Below are 18,135 nucleotides of genomic sequence, written 5' to 3'. Positions count from 1 at the left end.
CAATCATTTCTTCTTCCTATTCTTCTATAGATTCTTCTTCTAATTCATTTTCTGCTTCTCATTTTGTCTTCTTTCTTTCTATTCCTTCTTTTTCATTTCTTATTCCTCTTCTTCTGCTTCCTTTAATCTTTATGGTTCTTAATTGGAGATGTTACCCTTGAAATAAACGCGCCCGGGGCCTGGAAAATGGAAAACTAAAATTCTTGGCAAACTAAAAAAAAAAAAAATTGCATGCGGCAACATCTACGGAGTTATCCGGGATGGAGGAGAGGGGGTGTCACTACATGACAGCAAATCGTCAGTATCGACATTATTCATGGTAAGGTAAATCCCGAAAGTCACACTTTTTCTGTCAGACTGTAGGCCTACTGAATATCAGAATCCCAATCGAAATTATAAAGAATCTAAATGAAGGCCTGAGTGCTCATCCCGGGGCTCACACAATAACTTGCAATGCCTAAGTCTTTTGTATATATAGGCCCTATAGGCATATAACGCTCATGCTATAGGCCTCTATAGTACTGCATAACATGCATTATATGTCCTGTTGATATCATTGGTCTGAACATGGACCTACATGGCCTGTGAATAATAAGAAAACCCGGAAATATCAGCTGAGTTAACTCGACTGCAATTCTCCAGAACAACGTCGCGATCACCCTACGGAATAATTGCACTTGCTCAACTACACAAAGTATAGGTACAGTAAAAGGAGGCATTCTTTAGCGTGTGGTGTATATAGGCGAAGTGGTAGGAAAACAAAAACACGTAGGAGGCATTCTTTAGCGTGTGGTGTATATAGGCGAAGTGGTAGGAAAACAAAAACACGCATTTCTAAAGCTCAACTTCTTTGTATATTAAACCCGGTGTGCGTCTTCACTACAAACAAAACGTGAGTTTATACAGGTATCCGGCGTATTTAGTGTTGCAAGTAAACAGCTGCAGACGACTCGATGCGTGCCTGGGATGAGGCGAAACAAGAATATATCTTCATTAGCTGATGATGATGAGTTTGACAGTTGTCATCGGAAATCCGTGGCCTGTAAATTTGTTGTTCTGAGATGAGTGTTCTCCCCCAGCTCTTACAAGACCTAACGCAGTTTATGACGATCGTTTTTTTTAGCAATCGTGCTCTCCTTAAACCGTGCGTTCACTTGTGTTGTGTTTGTGCAGTAACTGCAGCCGTCTTCCAAATTGACTTTTTATAATTGGTGTTTACATTACAGTTCAGTGCTGTCTTCTGATAGTTTTTGGGTGCCACATTTTAGTGATATCAAACCTATTTAATAATCTATTATCTACCATAAAATTTCATCGACGATAATTGTACCAGTCAGAGACAACTTACCAATGCCTTAAAGCCAGGTGGGTCGACCTGAAATTTCTCTTCTACTTTTGGTTTTTTTGAGGGGCTGATCTCCCAAGGAAGTTACTTATCTCGTCGTCGGACAAACTTTTCACCCATCTCTTATTCCGAAGATGCGATCCATGGCGCCGTTTGTTTTAGTGGTAGCGATGTTGGCTGCAGGGATGCTCCTGGTAGATGCGTACCCCAGTGGACCACCCCTCTCGGCTTGTAGCAATATGAGACCAACTGGTCACGGTACCAGTACACTCACAGGGACCACGCCCTTCTCCATCACAGCCAATACTACCTTCTATAACCCTGGAGAGAATATTGAAGGTGAGGCGATCATCTCAAACATTTTCATTAACTATAACTGTACGTGGTAGACTCATAGCATGAAGAGAGTGAGACGTATTTACATGTATGTTACAGATAGAGGCACCGACTTGTGAGGAATAACACAAAGTCATGTACAACAGCTTAATATGTTTGAGTGGAAGAGAGATTATCGAAGAAAGAGGAAAGGAGAGAGAGAGAGAGGAGTGGGATAACGTATGCCTTGATTAAGACGCTAAAGTATGATTAATGTGCGCGTCGTTGCTTTTTTTTTTGGGGGGGGGGGAGGGGGGTTGCCTTTTGCCAATGGTTATCACTGACCACTGAATCTGTATAGTTACTACTGGCTGTCACGCATCGTTACCATAATAGTTAGCAATGGATGGCAGAGTTACCATAACGATCAACTTTATGCAAAGAGGCCCTTCATATCAATTTGTCCTTTTAAAAAAATAAAACAAAAGAAAAGTACATAAATTAACCATTGGATACATTGTTAATCACACTCATTCTAGTTAATAAAGCTGTAAATTTTATTTTCTTTGAAATACTATATGAAATTCTATGAAATACCGATGGGAATGTTGATGTTTCTTCCAGCATGCATAATAGCGCGTGTGAATTCCTTGTAATGCAGGAGTTGATGAGGGGCGGGGAGGGGGGAGGACTTCCCCTCTTCACTGGTACCATGCTGGTGTATAATAGTAGATCGGAAATGTTTCATAACAACTGTTTCTAATACACCAAGACAGTTGCTTCCATATACAAGCATGCTTCTCACAGTAGGCGATGTGATCGGCCGGGGGGGGGGGGCGTGGTGACGATTTTGTTAAAGGCGTACTCCATGACTCGAAATTATGATTTGAATAGTGAGATAAAATTAGCTATATAATAATAAACAATTTAAAAATCGCATTAAGAAAAATCGAAATAAACTCATGGCACTTGTAATATTCTCAAGATTGTATTTGTTTGAGAGTGCTATACGCGTGTCGTCATTATGGCAACATGAATATGCAATGAACGATTATTCTGATGCTGTCTCCTTACGTTATATTTGTATTTGCCATGTGATTCATGATGATCATATCCCAATTAACTGTTCCCTGATTGGACTATGAAAATTGAATGCATTCGAAAGTAAGACAGGCATTTTCATTGCATCTATTATATTATTCTTGAATCACATAAATGAATCGTGACTTAAATCAAGATCATAATCAAATTTTCTAAAGGAAAGTGGAGACGTAACAATCATCCACTCGCTTCAGTGTTGCACACACGACTATTTTACAAAAATAATGCTAAACTTATAAAAGTAACGTCTATGTTGAGTCCTTTTTCATTCAACTGATATCATGGTCTTTCTGGAAGGCCTCGTTACAAAATGGCTATATCATCATGGCATGACGATGCTTGGGGATTTTGCACTGATATAAATTTGTCTAACCAAGGGGCATCTTGGTCTCACCATGGACATGATGGAGTAGGTCCATGGTCTCAATGGAACAATAAGATATCGAGTCTTCTTTTGTGTTATAGGTCGATAGCTAGTATATTAAATCAGATGTTACCCAAAGTACCCCTTAAACTGGTGCGCGATTCTCATCAACAACTTAAGATCTTTAATACAATAATCAAGTTTGGTAGTCATATTTTATTAGCCGTTATACTATTTTGCCTATATACGTGACGTTTGATGATTTTTATGAATCAGTAAATACCGATTCGACTTAACACTGCATGGAATGTAAGTTTCCTGATTTTCAACCCTGTTTCTCTCCTTCTCCTCCTTCTTTCTTCTTCTATTTCTTCATCATGTACTTTCCCCTTTCTTCTTTTGCTCCATCTTTTCCCTCTCCTTCCACTTTTCTAGTATATTTTTTCCAGTATATTCTTTTCTTGCATATACCTATACGCAAAGCTTGCTAAGTCCTTTTGTCTCTTTTATATAATTTTCTTTATTTGTTCTACCGCTTATAAAAACCTAAGAAAACAAGAAAGAAAGGAAATCAAGCTTTGTTGGTTATTCTGATCATCAAACCACGAGGAATGATGGTTAAAATTGGTTTCACTCCATCGTTTCTTCATCCCATGTGTATCGGCATTATTATACAGTTGCATGGAAATCTGACTCGATGTATGCATAGGCAAAATAGAAGCCCTTCCTTTTTCTACCTTGCCCCGTTCCTTCCTTTTTGTACCTTGCCCCCTTCCTTCCTTCCGTCCCTTTTCCCTTTATTTTTTTTCTTTCTCTATTCTTTCTTTCTTTCCGCTTTCTTTCTTTCCGCTTTCTTTCTTTCTTCATTTCCTTTTTTGTCTATATTTATCAGTTCATGATGTAAATTTATAATGGATTCTTCTACGAAAGAAAAAGAAAAAATAATCAGAACCCGCACATAATAAACGCGGCGCTTGTTTTGTATTTCAAGTGCTGATCGAGTTATACAACAAACAGTATTTCTATATATTATGTTGTAAATAATTTGTGCAGAATATCATTGAGACTTCACCGCGCACAACATATGCTTTCATGCATGTATTTTTAGATTCCGCAATTTCAATGTGTCACGCTTCATTTACTATGAAAAGACAATGTTGACAGCGACATACTCATGGGCATGGTGAATCGCTTCACAAGCGATTCGCTTGTCATTTTCGTGCGAGCACAAAAGAACTATTGATCAATCATTCGAAAACTTTTCATTCAACATGATACCGGTATGAGACCAGATTATTGTCTAATATCTCCTTCCAAACAAGGCGAACAAATATTATTTTCCCCATAAAATAGCGTTTTATTTCAACAATTTCAACCAATTTTTGACATTGAATTTCTTATAAAATTGACACTTAAGACGTATCCACTATGCACTACTTCAATAATTTTGGTACATGAATTGTGACAATATTAATGTATAATGTGAATTACATGGCCTGAATCCAATCCCGAAAAAAATGTTTTTAATTTTTTCCTCCAGATTTTCCTCGTAATTGGATTCTGGAATTTTTTGGTTATTTTGTTGTGGTTATGTCCATGGCGCTAAATACAAACACCTTTTTATCTCATATCATCCACAGGACAGACGCATTCATGACGCGCATGATCATGCGAACGAACATGATGAAGTAAGAGCCTGAAATAACACTTTAAAAGAGTCTTGGGCATAAAGTGACTTTATCCTCCTGTCGCGGATCGCAAATCGAGTTTGTCAGAGTAATTTGATAATTGACTGGTGTCTATCAGCTGACATCCTCTCAGTAAGAATCTATTACTGCCAAGCTATCAAGCAACTTGTGTACACATCAGGGGAAGCGCCAGCAATTTTTCGATAGGGGGTGCATGGGGGGGGGAGACGACCTATCATCTGACGTCCCATCTTTTATCATAAATACATGGCCCACTTATCTACTCTGAATTGTTCTTCCTCATTTCTTCAGTTTTTTCCGACCCCTTTTCTCCACTTTTTTGTTTTTGTTCCACTACATAACTAGCATAGGTCTTCCATGCCCCCCCCCCCCCATGACACCACCCGCGGGCGCGCCCCTATATGTAAATGATAGGGGAGGGGTTCTGGTTATGGGCAAGGGTACCGTGCTTTGTCTGTGTAGCAATTTTCTGGTTGGATTTTAGTCACTACTCAGACAGTTAGATTAGATTTACCGCACCCCCCCCCCTCGTGAATATACAATAAACATCATAATATAGGGTATTTATTAAGCGCATATGATTTAGTTATCGATGCAGTAAGTGGTTATCAATGATCTAAAAAAAAAAATAGAGTGCTAGTAGATTGAGGGGAAAGTTTTACGTGCAATAGAAATATAAATGACGGGAAATGTATCAGTATGACTATCATGAACGAAACAATGGTATATATCTGTTAATGGTAAACCACACCTAAAAATACACTTATTAACAATGGGACAGCTAGCATGCTTTATGTTCGTATATAGGTTTTACGAAGTAGAGTTTGAAAGAGGAATGAGAAATTTTAAAAAAAGTTCATCGACATAATTTTTTTATGCATGAAAAACTTGAACAATAATAGCTGTTTAAAGAATGATTATATTATTATTTTTATTGCTAAAGTTTGTTTTATTTCACACAGTGACCATATCTGGCGCCCAGTTCATTGGATTCTTCGTTCAAGCAAGGCAGCGGGATGCTGGGAGTGACATGAACGCTGCAGTAGGGACCATTACACCGGGTAATACCAACATTGGAAAGACACTGGACTGCTCTGGAGGTACAAAAGTGAGTGGAATTCACCATAGTTCTTATTATAACCAATGGTCATAATATTAGAAAGCCATGCAGATATTATTTTTATCTCCATCTATATGCATTTTATATTTCCATCCATCATAAGGGTTTGATGTTTTTATATGTGGTTCAGCCAACTACGTTTTGCTCCCGTCTTAATTTCTTGATATTTTTGCTTTGTTTTGTTTTTGTTTTTTTGTCCCCGCTTTTACTTTTCGAGACCATGGCCTTATATCTTACGACATATCCGAGGATACCTTTTTTGCACTTGGCACCTTTGTTTACATTTTGAGGAAAGTTCGTTCAACCTGTGGAATTAAGCGTCGACTCGGCTTTAATCGTACTCTCGGGATTATGACGTCACCAAAATGTGGGACGGCGCGCGTCGTGACGCATTGTATCCATAGAGATATATACCAATAAAAATTACGGGGATTCCCCTAGTAGGATCGATCGGTCAGAAGTCTTTAACAGAGAAAATGGGGTTTGCCAAAGGTTGAGAGACTGATAAATGAGGGGCGGGTAAAAAAAAGCAAGAAACAAAACCGAAACAAAACAAAAAACAAGAACAGCCGTTCGACTTAATTAAATACAAGGTAAAGTTTGCTATTACTTAGGTTCCATCTTATCATTTTCTTCCTTCTCTATCATGTCTATTATTATCAGTAGTCTATCATCCTGTATTTAATGATATCTTGTTACTTAACTCAGATCACTGTACAAAGATGTTGTTAAAATCGTTATTTATCTCTGATTATCGTTCTTTTCTCCCTTTTTTTACCAGAATGCCTGGTCGCACAAGACAAATGCTCCGAAGACAAGCGAATCGGCAATTTGGACAGCGCCATCTGATGACCACGGAACGATAGCTTTCAGGTATATTCGTTGGCTAATCACGTCCGGGATTGTGCGGGAGGGGGGGGGGGGGGTGGATATAGGATATAAGTTGCATACAAGTATTAGTGTTATTTTGTGTCCCCGGTGTGTAATCACTTTCTCAGTATGTCACTTTTTGTCAAAATGAATTTGTTAATCAATTACAGAAGCAAGCCCGTCTTGTTTTTTTTTTTTGTTTTTTTTTTTGGGGGGGGGGCATTTTGTTAAAATTTAAAAAATGGTTCTTATCGACTACAATGGTCGACCATTGAGGTAGGTTGCCTACTCAAACATTACGGAAGGCTAATACATCTGGCTAATGGATACCATATGTATTACCCCCCCCCCCCCCCCACACACACACATACACACACTCTCTATTTTCGGCCCTGAAATTTGCAGTGTAGGGCGGTGAATATAATTAATGCGTATGTGGTCCACTGTGATACGAAAATCTCAAATAATTACCCTTAACTTTTTCATGCATATGTTATTTCAGGGCAACTATTGTACAAGGACCTAGCAGTGATCGATATTGGACTGATGTGTATTCTGCTAATCTACCCTTTGGAGCTCCAGCAAGTCCCACCAGTTCAGGGGGTAAGTACAATAGGCCTATATCATGCCTTTTAAAGAAATAAAGGTTGGCGGAAGTAGGGCCCACCGTTAATTCTCATTTTGGGGTCTATTTAAATGATTCTTTCATTTTCTTTTCTTTAAAAACAAAAACTTGTTCTCTTTTATTTTTAGAGTTCTCCATCATACTTTCTCCCCTCTCCCTCTTAATCTCTTTCCCCATTTCTCTATCTGTATATCATGTATATCTCTCTTTCTCTTCCTATTATAGGCCTATCTCCCCAGTGAAATCCTATACTCGTATAACGTACCATTTCTTTGTAATGTAACAATAATATTGTAATGAACTACAATCAAAATCATTATATTATACACTGGACTGTTTGAAATGAGATAATCTTAACCTGTGCGGCATGCAGATATTCGATTTTGATTTAAATTAGTAGTCGTTTTATAATTTTTACGTATATCGTCCATTTATTTAAAATCTGAATATTCGAGTGTGTTGTGTCAAAATTAAAAGGTTGCTGATATTGATTATCATCCCTTATTATGCAGGAGGTACGACTACCGATAACGGGAACGGATCGAGTAAGTATAATGAATAAAAGAAGAACAGATTTGAGTTGTATGAGTAATATTATCCCCTCTATATTCCGAACTGTTTTGCTTTATACAGGGGGGGGGGGGGTGGGGGCTCAGTAACTTAGTCTTTGACAGCGCGCAGTCGCGCCGAACTACCATAAGTACGAAACCACAAAGTTAATCAATCGGACTGCTTCTATAATTTTTAATCATAATTCCTTTGCATTTATGCAGGAGATATTACTATGACTACCGATGATGGAAATAAGGCAAGTGAGTTTGGGGGTGAAAACACAAATAGGATAATTTCTTTCGTTTTACTATCCCGCAATTAGTAACCATCTGGAATAAAATTATTGGAAATGGTTTTTTGACGGATTTGAGGAGATATGGGTGTCAACATTTACACACAAAAAAGTTAGGAGGAATACGGGTTATGGAAAGTGTTTTTTTTTTCAAGGTCAAAGGTCAATGACCTTTTTAAATATATTGCAAAATGGTATCTCCCATATAAAATATTACAGGTTGGTGATCATGGTGTCAAAATGCACAGATTCTTACAAGAGGATCAAATAAAATCAAATTAAGTACCTAAAATGCACATTAAACAATAACATTCAAGGTCAAAGCCTTTCAAAGGTCAATTACCTTTTTCTTAAATATGTATCATACTGTATAGTAGTATCTCTGAGAGGAAACAGCAGAGGTTGGTGATCGTTGTGTCAAAAGGCACAGTTTCTTACAGGAAGGTGAAATAAGATAAAGGTTAATCACCTAGAATGCATATTAATCCATACAGTTCAAGGTCGAAGGTCAATGACCTTTTTACAAAGGCTATATATCGTATAATGGTATCTCTGAGATAAAACGCTGGTGGTCGGGTCGTGTTCTAGTGGTTCTGACTCTTGCCTTTCAAACAGATGGTCGTGGGTTCGAATCCTAGCCATGCGCATGTTTTCCTTCAGCAAGAAATTTATCCGCACTGTGCTGCACTCAACCCAGGTTAGGTAAATGGGTACCCGGCAGGATTAATTCCTTGAATGCTTGAGCGCCTAGGCAGCCCATGCAGCTGAAGCCGGAGTAATAATAGCAGGGCCCACTGGGAGAACAGTTTTCGGAACTGAAGTGGCTACCCTGGGTAAATATACCGCTATTATTATTATAACGCTGTATGTTCGTGTTTTTGGTGTCAAGAAGCAATTTTTGCAAGAAGATAAAAAAGCACTAAATAATCATAAAGAATAATCATTCACCTTTGATATCAAAAGTCAAAGGTCAAAAGTTAATAAATATCTATAATTCCATGCATGATTCCCCCCCCCCAAAAAAAAAAATTAATCCATTATAATTAACATTTTATTTGTGAATAATAGAAAGAAAGATGGCTATTTGTAATGAAAACCTGGATGTTTAATAATTTCACTCTGAAATAAGGATAAATAATGGCCATGAAAACTATATTCAGAGGTTAGAGGTCAATCTATTCACTTATTCACTTATTGCAAAAGAAAGCGCTTCGCATTTGTACCGGTTCACAATATTTATCTCACTCCAAACCATTATTTTACCAATTAAAAACTCTGACAGTATTTGACATTAATACACTACAAAGTTTATTGTTCATTTTCAAGTATTTAAATGGGATGCTACCAAATTCATTTCAAAATTTTTATACTTTGAATAAAACCATTCATGATTACCCCACCCGTAATTCCTCTAATTTACATTTAGTCAATCCAAAACTACGTATTGCCCAGAGATCCGTAAGACATCATGGTCCTGACCTTTGGAATCCTCTCCCAGACTCAATTAAATCCTCTTGCTCCCTACACTCATTCAAAGCTAAAGTTAAGGTCATGTTACTATCGGAATATGTAAAATAAACTTTCTTGTGTCATAATCATGTTCCAATATTCCGTTTCCATCATCATTAACATTATTTCCACCACCACCACCGTCACCACTATCATCATCATCATCATCATCATCATCATCATCATCATCTTCATCATCTTCATTTGTCATTATCATTATTATTATTTTTTTTTTTTTTTACTTGATTATATATATTATAGCAAGTTTTGGCTTGTTAGATTTTGTTCTTCTCTTTTTTATATTATACTTAATTGATACTTTAATAATTTGTTATTGTCCATTCTGCTCATAATATGATTATATGGTTAAAATATGTTTCGGTTTGTCATATTTTTCAAGCATTTTTTTGCTTACTATGGCAATCCATCTTCTGCTATTAATTTTATGCTAAATGATTTATACCTGATTTATTGTCAATATATGTTTGTTACATTTATGTTATATTATATTGTTATGTAGAAGAAAAATAAATTCAAATCAAAATCAAATCAACTATTTCAATAACGTCAGGGAATTTAAGTAAATAGGTCGATAACGTGATTGTGGCACGTAGATAAAGTGATTCTGATGGGAAAAGGACTGGCCTGCGTAGAAAACACAAAATTAATAGTTGAATCCTTGATCAATGATGATGTCGAAATAAAAGTTTGAGGTGAAATTGAGATCAAACAACACTTCTTAATATATATTGTAATGCATTGCCAAAAGTGTTTAAAAAAATCATGTATGAAATAATTTGAAATGGTGAAGTTGTCTAAAGTAGCAGCATTTAGATATGCATTTTATAAATCTAAATTAAGGTACTAATTTCTCTGTAGCAATAGGTCACTAGCCTCAAATGCTAATCAATACTATAAACTACAACTTAATCTGTAAATGGATAGGATAGGCCTAACTCTCATGTCAAGCATCATCCGAGAACATTTTCAAATAGCCATGGACAATTATGAAGAATTAAATCAAGGCAATCATTAGAGCTGCAGCTTTTGTCATAGTAAATGAAGTTAAGTGTCTCAACTTCAGCAAAGAGTAATCAAACTCTTAAAAACCTTCTGACATTTTCAGGACTTTGATCTGGCCCATTCCATGAAAGCCTAACGTTCTGTCAAGGATTATCAAACCAGGATATATGTTATTATTAATATGTTGCACAGCTCGATGCTCAAGAACTGAAAGTGGTGCTGTAGGTCGATGGATGTGTACTTGTAAGCTATTATCTCCTTTTGAATTTCATTACTAGTATCATATATGCCTAATTTGTGCATGATAACAATAAGTTTTTCTGGACCAAATACATGCATGATCCTTGTACAAACAGATACCTCGTAGAAATAGCATCATGGATGATGTAAGGCAGAGAGCAGATATTATGAAGTTTTGTCCTGCAGCATTAGCATTTCAAGAGATTCTGGCGCAGCTCGCAATGGGAGGTAATTAATTATAAGGGAATTCATCTTTGATGAAGTTGAGAGCTGCAGCTTTAAAGATGGTCTTCTTTTTATCTCCATCATCATCCCTCTGCTGTTTGGAAATGCTCTCAGATGATGCTAGCTGTGACATGAGAGTTAGACCTATCCTATCCATTTTCAGAAGATTAAGCTAATAGTTTATAGTATTTATTATAGCATTGAGGTGAGTGGCCTCTCGCTGGAGAGAAAAATTATGATGCATTAAATGCTGCTACTTACGATAAAATCATTTCAAATTATATACTTGATTTCATTTATTTATCATTGCTTTTGGCAACTCATCACAGTATATGAAGAAGTGTTATTTGATATTTTGGAAAGAGTGCATTGAACTCTAACCCTTAAATACATTCACATAAAGGATAAATGTTTGGTTATTTTTATATACAGATCTATATAACATAATGTATTTCCTCTGATCTTGGATTTCAAGGGTGAATTTTTTTCTTTTTTATACTTATTTTTGTGTTGTTTAATAAATCTTCTTGTACAAATCTGTGCATTTCGGCACCAAGATCACCAATCTGCAGTGTTTTATCTCAGAGATACCATTATGTATCTAATTTTAAAAAGGACATTGACCTTTGACCTTGAATTTTATTGGTGAATGTGCATTCTCGATGCTTATTTCTATTTTATTTAATCTTCCGGTAAGAATCTGTGTATTTTGACACCAAGAACACCAACCTGCGCCGTTTTATCTTACAGATACTTGTAATATGGTAAGTTCATTGACCTTTGACCTTAAATTTTATGGGTGAATGTGCACTCTAGGTACTTAATTTTATTTTATTTGATCTTCTTGCGAGAATCTGTGCATTTTGACACCATGATCACCAACCTGCACCTTTTCATCTCTATAAGATACCATTATACAGTATTGTATATAATGTAAAAAAGGTCATTGACCTTTGAAAAGATTTGACCTTGAATTTTATTGGTGAATGTGCATTCTTAGTACTTAAATTTATTTTATTTGATCTTCTTTTAAGAATCTGTGCATTTTGACACCATGATCACTAACCTGCACCTTTTCATCTCAGAGATTACCTTATACAGTATGGTATGTAATGTAAAAAAGGTCATTGACCTTTGAAAGGCTTTGACCTTGAATTTTATTGGTGAATGTGCATTCTAGGTACTTAAATTTATTTTATGTGATCTTCTTGTAAGAATCTGTGCATTTTGACACCATGATCACCAACCTGCACCTTTTCATCTCAGAGATAACCTTATACAGTATAGTATGTAATGTAAAAAAAGTCATTGACCTTTGAAAGGCTTTGGCCTTGAATTTTATTGGTGAATGTGCATTCTAGGTACTTAAATTTATTTTATTTGATCTTCTTGTAAGAATCTGTGCATTTTGACACCATGATCACCAACCTGCACCTTTTCATCTCAGAGATAACCTTATACAATAGTATGTAATGTAAAAAAGGTCATTGACCTTTGAAAGGCTTTGCCTTTGAATTTTATTGGTGAATGAGCATTCTAGATACTTAATTTTATTTTAATTGATGTTCTGGTAAGAATTTGTGCATTTTGACACCATGATCGCCATTCTGCGCCTTTCCATCTCAGAGATACCATTATACAGTATATATGAAAAGGTCATTGACCTTTTACCTTAAAAAAAAACACTTTCCCCAACCCATATTCCTCCTAACTTTTTTTGGTAAATGTTGACACCCATACCTACTCAAATCAGTTGAAATACCATTTCCAATAATTTTATTCCAGATTGGCTATTTTGGGGTCTAATTTAGGGATACTATTTTGTTAGTGCTTGCTAAATAATTACTCATTGATAGGCCTACATCCCTCATGTTTATGTGGTTATTACTACATTTAGCTTATATCAATGATGATGAACCTAATATTGAGCGCGTATCCTGCGGCTGGTATGCGACTGATATACGCCTAGCTTGGCACTACGACGAAAACCTCGATTCCATGCTAGAGAACATCGTGAAATATATAGGTCGATTTTGTTAAATTTTCTTACAACCAGGGCCCCGTAACACCAAGGTTAGCGATTTATCGCAAAATTAAAATAAATGGCCTATCAATACAATCGTCGCATACGCATTTAGGTAGACTGACTAGGAACCAATAATATTCTCTCATATCAACGATTGATCGCTAACCTTTGTGTAACCGGGCCCAGGGGACGTGTCGGATCTGTCAGTTACCATTGCAATATTCAGACACCCAGGCGCGGATCCAGGGGAGGGGGGACACAATCAATTTTTTTGGGTACAAAATATCCTTTATTTGTGGTTGAAAACCTTTTTTTTTTTGGCTTGTCAAAATTTTCCTCCGAAAAATTTGCCCCCCCCCCTTTTGGAAGTCCTGGATCCGCCCCTGCAGACACCTGTGCGTTTCAACCAATCAGCATGCGAACCAGTTGCGACCCGGGCGACGTCCTGAAAGAGTTGCGTTTGAACGCAACTGATGATGCGATGCGATTTTTTTTCTGCGACCCGATGGTGACTAACGTAACTGGAAATCTAGAAGCTGTAAAGAAAACCCCTAGCTGCTTTATCTTAGTATTATTTGAGTGAAAAAGATTCACCATCTTTGCGATTAATTGCTTCTACTCTGATTCCCTTCTCCCAATACTCAGTCGCAACAGTCTCGCAGACCAGTCGTAAACTAATCGTATCATCAGAATGTAGACATTATTGTATAGGGTTAGGTGGAAAAAAACATTGAGTGTCCATGGTGGTGGGTTCAGTTTATCATGACTTGTAGTCTTATAGGTTTATAGCATTGCCATTACATTCCCCTCGGGGGGGGGGGGCAGTCAAATATATTGCTGTACACATGCGTGACCAAAAAAAACGCGCCTTAGGGGTGGTTTTTTTTTTCAATTTTGAACACGGGCCGCACGTGCACTCGTTAAATAAAGCCCACGAAAACTTGTTTTGGGGGTTATTTTGCACACAGAGAAAAAAACTCGTTTACAGGGGGTGTTTGGAAATAATTTGGTCAGCATGTATACAGCAATACATTTACAGTGTTCATGCGTGGTGTTTAATTCTTTCAAACACAAGGATGTGACAAAGGTTATGTTTTAAAAACATGTTTTGCGTCCCATTACCCAAAAGGACTGGGGGCCATGATGCCCCCCCCCCCTCCTCTTCGCCCTCAACGCTTTGCGCGATATTTCCAAAACCCAAAAAGATTTAGCGCCGCAAAATATTTATGATCTCTTTCTTTTAAGTCTCGCACAACTCTTATTGAGACCAAATTCGCGACATATTAATACGGGTATATATAGCATGCATGGCGACGTCACATGACTTTTTACGAGACAAAATGTCATGCCGCAAATGGCTCATTTTTATGCTTTGTGTAGTCTATAACATATATGGGAGATGAAATTCACAAAAGGGCTATTATGTTTTGTTCCATTGGTCTGCTTAATTAATTTAGGGTTAATTTAGTTGTTAAATGGTCTTTGATAATTTCCATTGAAAATATATAAAAAAACAATGAAAAACAAAAGATGATAAAACAAAGAAATGCATAAGAAATTCTAAAAACAAAGAAATAGGCCTACATTAAAGCAAAAAAAATTGGCTTTCGCAATATTTCTTTATTAAAAACCTTTAAATTAAATTACAAAGATAACATCTGGAAAAAAAAGAAGAAAAATTTGAAGTGAAATTGGGTGTTAAATATAATTTTCACGAATAAATTTGCATATTTCATTCATGATAAATTAAAAGTTATTATTTTCAGAATTATACTGTCATGTGTTAAAGAATGTGCGTGTCAAATTTCGGCACGATCGCGCAAACGGCGGCCGAGATCAGAAGGGGGCCATCATGCCCCCAGTCCTCAATAAATCTCAATAGCCCAGTCCTTTTAAGGTTTAAGTTTCTTATACATGTTTTTCATCGTAAATAAAAACAATACTTAGCTGCAAAACGTTTAATGTAGGACTTGTGTATATATATAGATGTTTTAATCTTTTATTTATTTTCATGGTTCTTTTTTTTTTTTTTTTTTTTTTTTTTTTTTTAGTTTCTGATGCAAAATGATGTAGGCCTACAGTTAATACTAAAAAGGGAGTCTTAACATCATTGACCAGCATGCTCGAAACCCCTCATCTTCAGTGTTATTTAGGATACACCCATGATTGTTACCTGCTTCACGTATAGGCCGATCCCTTATTGTAAGGACCTCCAAATTTCTTACCCCTCCCAATTAACACCCCCCCCCCTTCGCAGGAGTTGTTCTACCTTGCAACTCCCTTTTTGTTGCATTTGCTCAATGTAGGCTTATACCTTATACCCCCATTACCTCAGATGAGCTCTCATTCCAACCCTATTTTCAAAACGCTCTCACCCTGCCCCCTTCCCCCTCCATGCATCTCAGACTCAACTGTAATTAAAATGGGTGGCTTTTCGAAATTTCTTCAGTTTAAAACAGACGGATATCCGAGGACCAACATGTCCATCGATATATCAATAACATTTTTTAAAAACAATTATTTGTGTTTTTCTTTTCACAGATGCTGTCTCTGGCTCATCAGTCCTCCTTGTTCTATCATCATGTGTGCTAGCTGCAATAGGCCTACAGCTATATTTTGGATTATGATCCTCATTCATTATCGCACAACATTATGCACAACAGAGGTGGAGACTTCGCGAATGATGCTAATGTTAAGCTTTAAATTTCTCATCAATAATATTACGCGCATTAAAATTTTGGCGTAATTACCCCCACCCTCCAAAAAAAAAGAGGAAACAATGGGGGCGGGGCACTCCAAGTTGGTTGCGTATGGAGCAACATAGACGATTTAAAATTAATATCTAAATTTTATGATTGATTTTGATAAAAAATAATATTCAATATTTAAGTAAGAAGTAACAGGAGCCTATATACTCTTACTGTTTATTCTTGGTCGTGAAACTTTGGGGATAAAGTGCCCCTCCATGCTCCCATCTGTACGACAGTGGTGTTTTTCTCAGTAATTTATAAAATGATTTGGGAAGTAGGCCCTAGGCTTAAATCGTCCATAATGCGCTCTGCGCAAGAATCAATTTAAGACGAGAAGTTACATGATGGACCGAGACAAAAGTTGTATTGTAGGTCATATATTTTAGAGGTTGAGAATTGATTGATTGGCCCTCTAACATGTGCTGGTTGTCATGGTTACAGCCAGGGACGGCGCCAACAGAAAGTGGCGGGGGCGACCGCCGCCCTGGGTTGATTTTGTTATATAGTGAAAAGGGGGAAATGAAAAAAAAAAAAAAAGAAGAAACAGTTAAAAAAAAGTGTCATAAAGAGGTTTCTGAGTGGGGTAATACACCTGTCATTCGTTTGTAAAAAAAGAAAAAGTTATATTTATATTTAGGCTGTCTTGCATGGTGCCATTTATATTAAATAATGTGTACTCGTATATGATGTCGGGCAATAACTTATATAGATTTTATATGGCATTAAAGAAAAAAATCAAACTCGTGTCTTACCATGGTCTTACATAATGTGAAGTGAAAATAATAATGGATTTGATTCTTGAGTTTACAGAGATCCGGAAGCGAGAAGGGGGGGGGGTGATGAAAAAAAATAGTGAAAGAATAATTGGAGAAATTAAGGTAGAGTTTGAGCAGGGGTACTTGTATCGGTTGTATCGCGAAATATTCTGTATCAGATTCATGGATCTAACTTCGGTTTTTAAGAGTCTTAGCAAAGACGTTTAAAAATACTTTAGCAAAAGGAAAATCTTAATATTTTTGCTCCCAAAGATGCAAATTATCAAGCCACTTGAAAAGTGGTCATGGTTTTCTTGAGAATACAACCCAAGAAAGTACTGAATTGGCCTTACTGCTGCTGCATTGACCCCCCCCCCCCCCCCTTGTTGCGAGTTTGGACATTTTACATTGTAGCTAGCCTATCCTATACAGTGGTGCTCGAAGTTAGTGAACCCCATCAACATTAACAATGAACATAATCTAATCCAAGTTTTGCCGTGTTTTACATATTTAACTGTATATGGCAGCTAATATAGTGAGTCCAAACTTCGCGCGTGTCCATACTTCGCGACGGTCATTATCTAAAAACTAGCCAATATCCTTAAAATCTGACATCATCAACGTGAAAAGCGACCTAAAATTATCCTTTGGTGTAAGTTTCTTTTCGGATGAGTTCAGTATTCATGAAAATATTGACAAAAGATCGGCAAATTTGTCACCGTTAGCGCCCGTTTTGAAGAAATCTGATATTCTCAACAAGCATCACGATATCACCATTTTGCAAGAAGAAATCATCAAAAATGTGAGTTAAATGTGGTACTAACCGATTCTATAGCATTTTGCCCTCAATCTGATATAAATATTTCACTTTTTGAGCTTGAGATTTTGTTTACATCTCCACAAAAACTTTGGTCCGCGAAGTTAGGTCACACTTTTTCAGAACGGTTTTCCAGCACAGCGCGCATTCGCCGGCAATCGGAATAGAATTTTTAGATCGCGATACCGGCGAAACCCCTTGACCTACTTTACATTTTCGTCCATGATTTCATAGTTTACGATCTTGCCGTGAACGTGGTAACTATTTCTTGAATTGGTTTTGTATGAATTATGAATATTTTGTGAACAAATTTAAGCCTGATGAATATTTTTGAAAAGTCCGCGAAGTTTGGACACCCCATCATACGTGTATTCAGGTCAGGTGATAAAGTGCATTCAATACAGTTCGTGTCGGCTTTGGGCCGCTCTGGGCTCGCCGAACGCATGCATATATACCTGGGGAGGGGGGGGGGGCTTTTTTTGCATCTTTCAGATGAT

The 18,135-nt window shown here is 36.9% G+C and overlaps 1 protein-coding gene across 1 annotated transcript; it reads left to right on the top strand.

The window, feature by feature from the left end:
* Window positions 1–525: 525 nt before the first annotated feature.
* Window positions 526–16,567, top strand: LOC129280380 (putative defense protein 1). The gene is made up of 6 exons (XM_064112114.1): window positions 526–1,684; window positions 5,797–5,942; window positions 6,736–6,827; window positions 7,327–7,427; window positions 7,962–7,994; window positions 15,858–16,567. Exons 1-6 carry the CDS (start codon window positions 1,480–1,482, stop codon window positions 15,941–15,943), a joined length of 663 nt encoding a protein of 220 aa, XP_063968184.1. The 5' UTR covers window positions 526–1,479; the 3' UTR covers window positions 15,944–16,567.
* The last annotated feature ends 1,568 nt before the right edge of the window (window positions 16,568–18,135 follow it).

The sequence above is a fragment of the Lytechinus pictus genome, chromosome 17 (assembly GCF_037042905.1).
Source record: "Lytechinus pictus isolate F3 Inbred chromosome 17, Lp3.0, whole genome shotgun sequence".
In the NCBI taxonomy this organism is placed as follows: Eukaryota; Metazoa; Echinodermata; class Echinoidea; order Temnopleuroida; family Toxopneustidae; genus Lytechinus; species Lytechinus pictus.
This window is presented reverse-complemented; position numbering and strand designations above follow the sequence as displayed.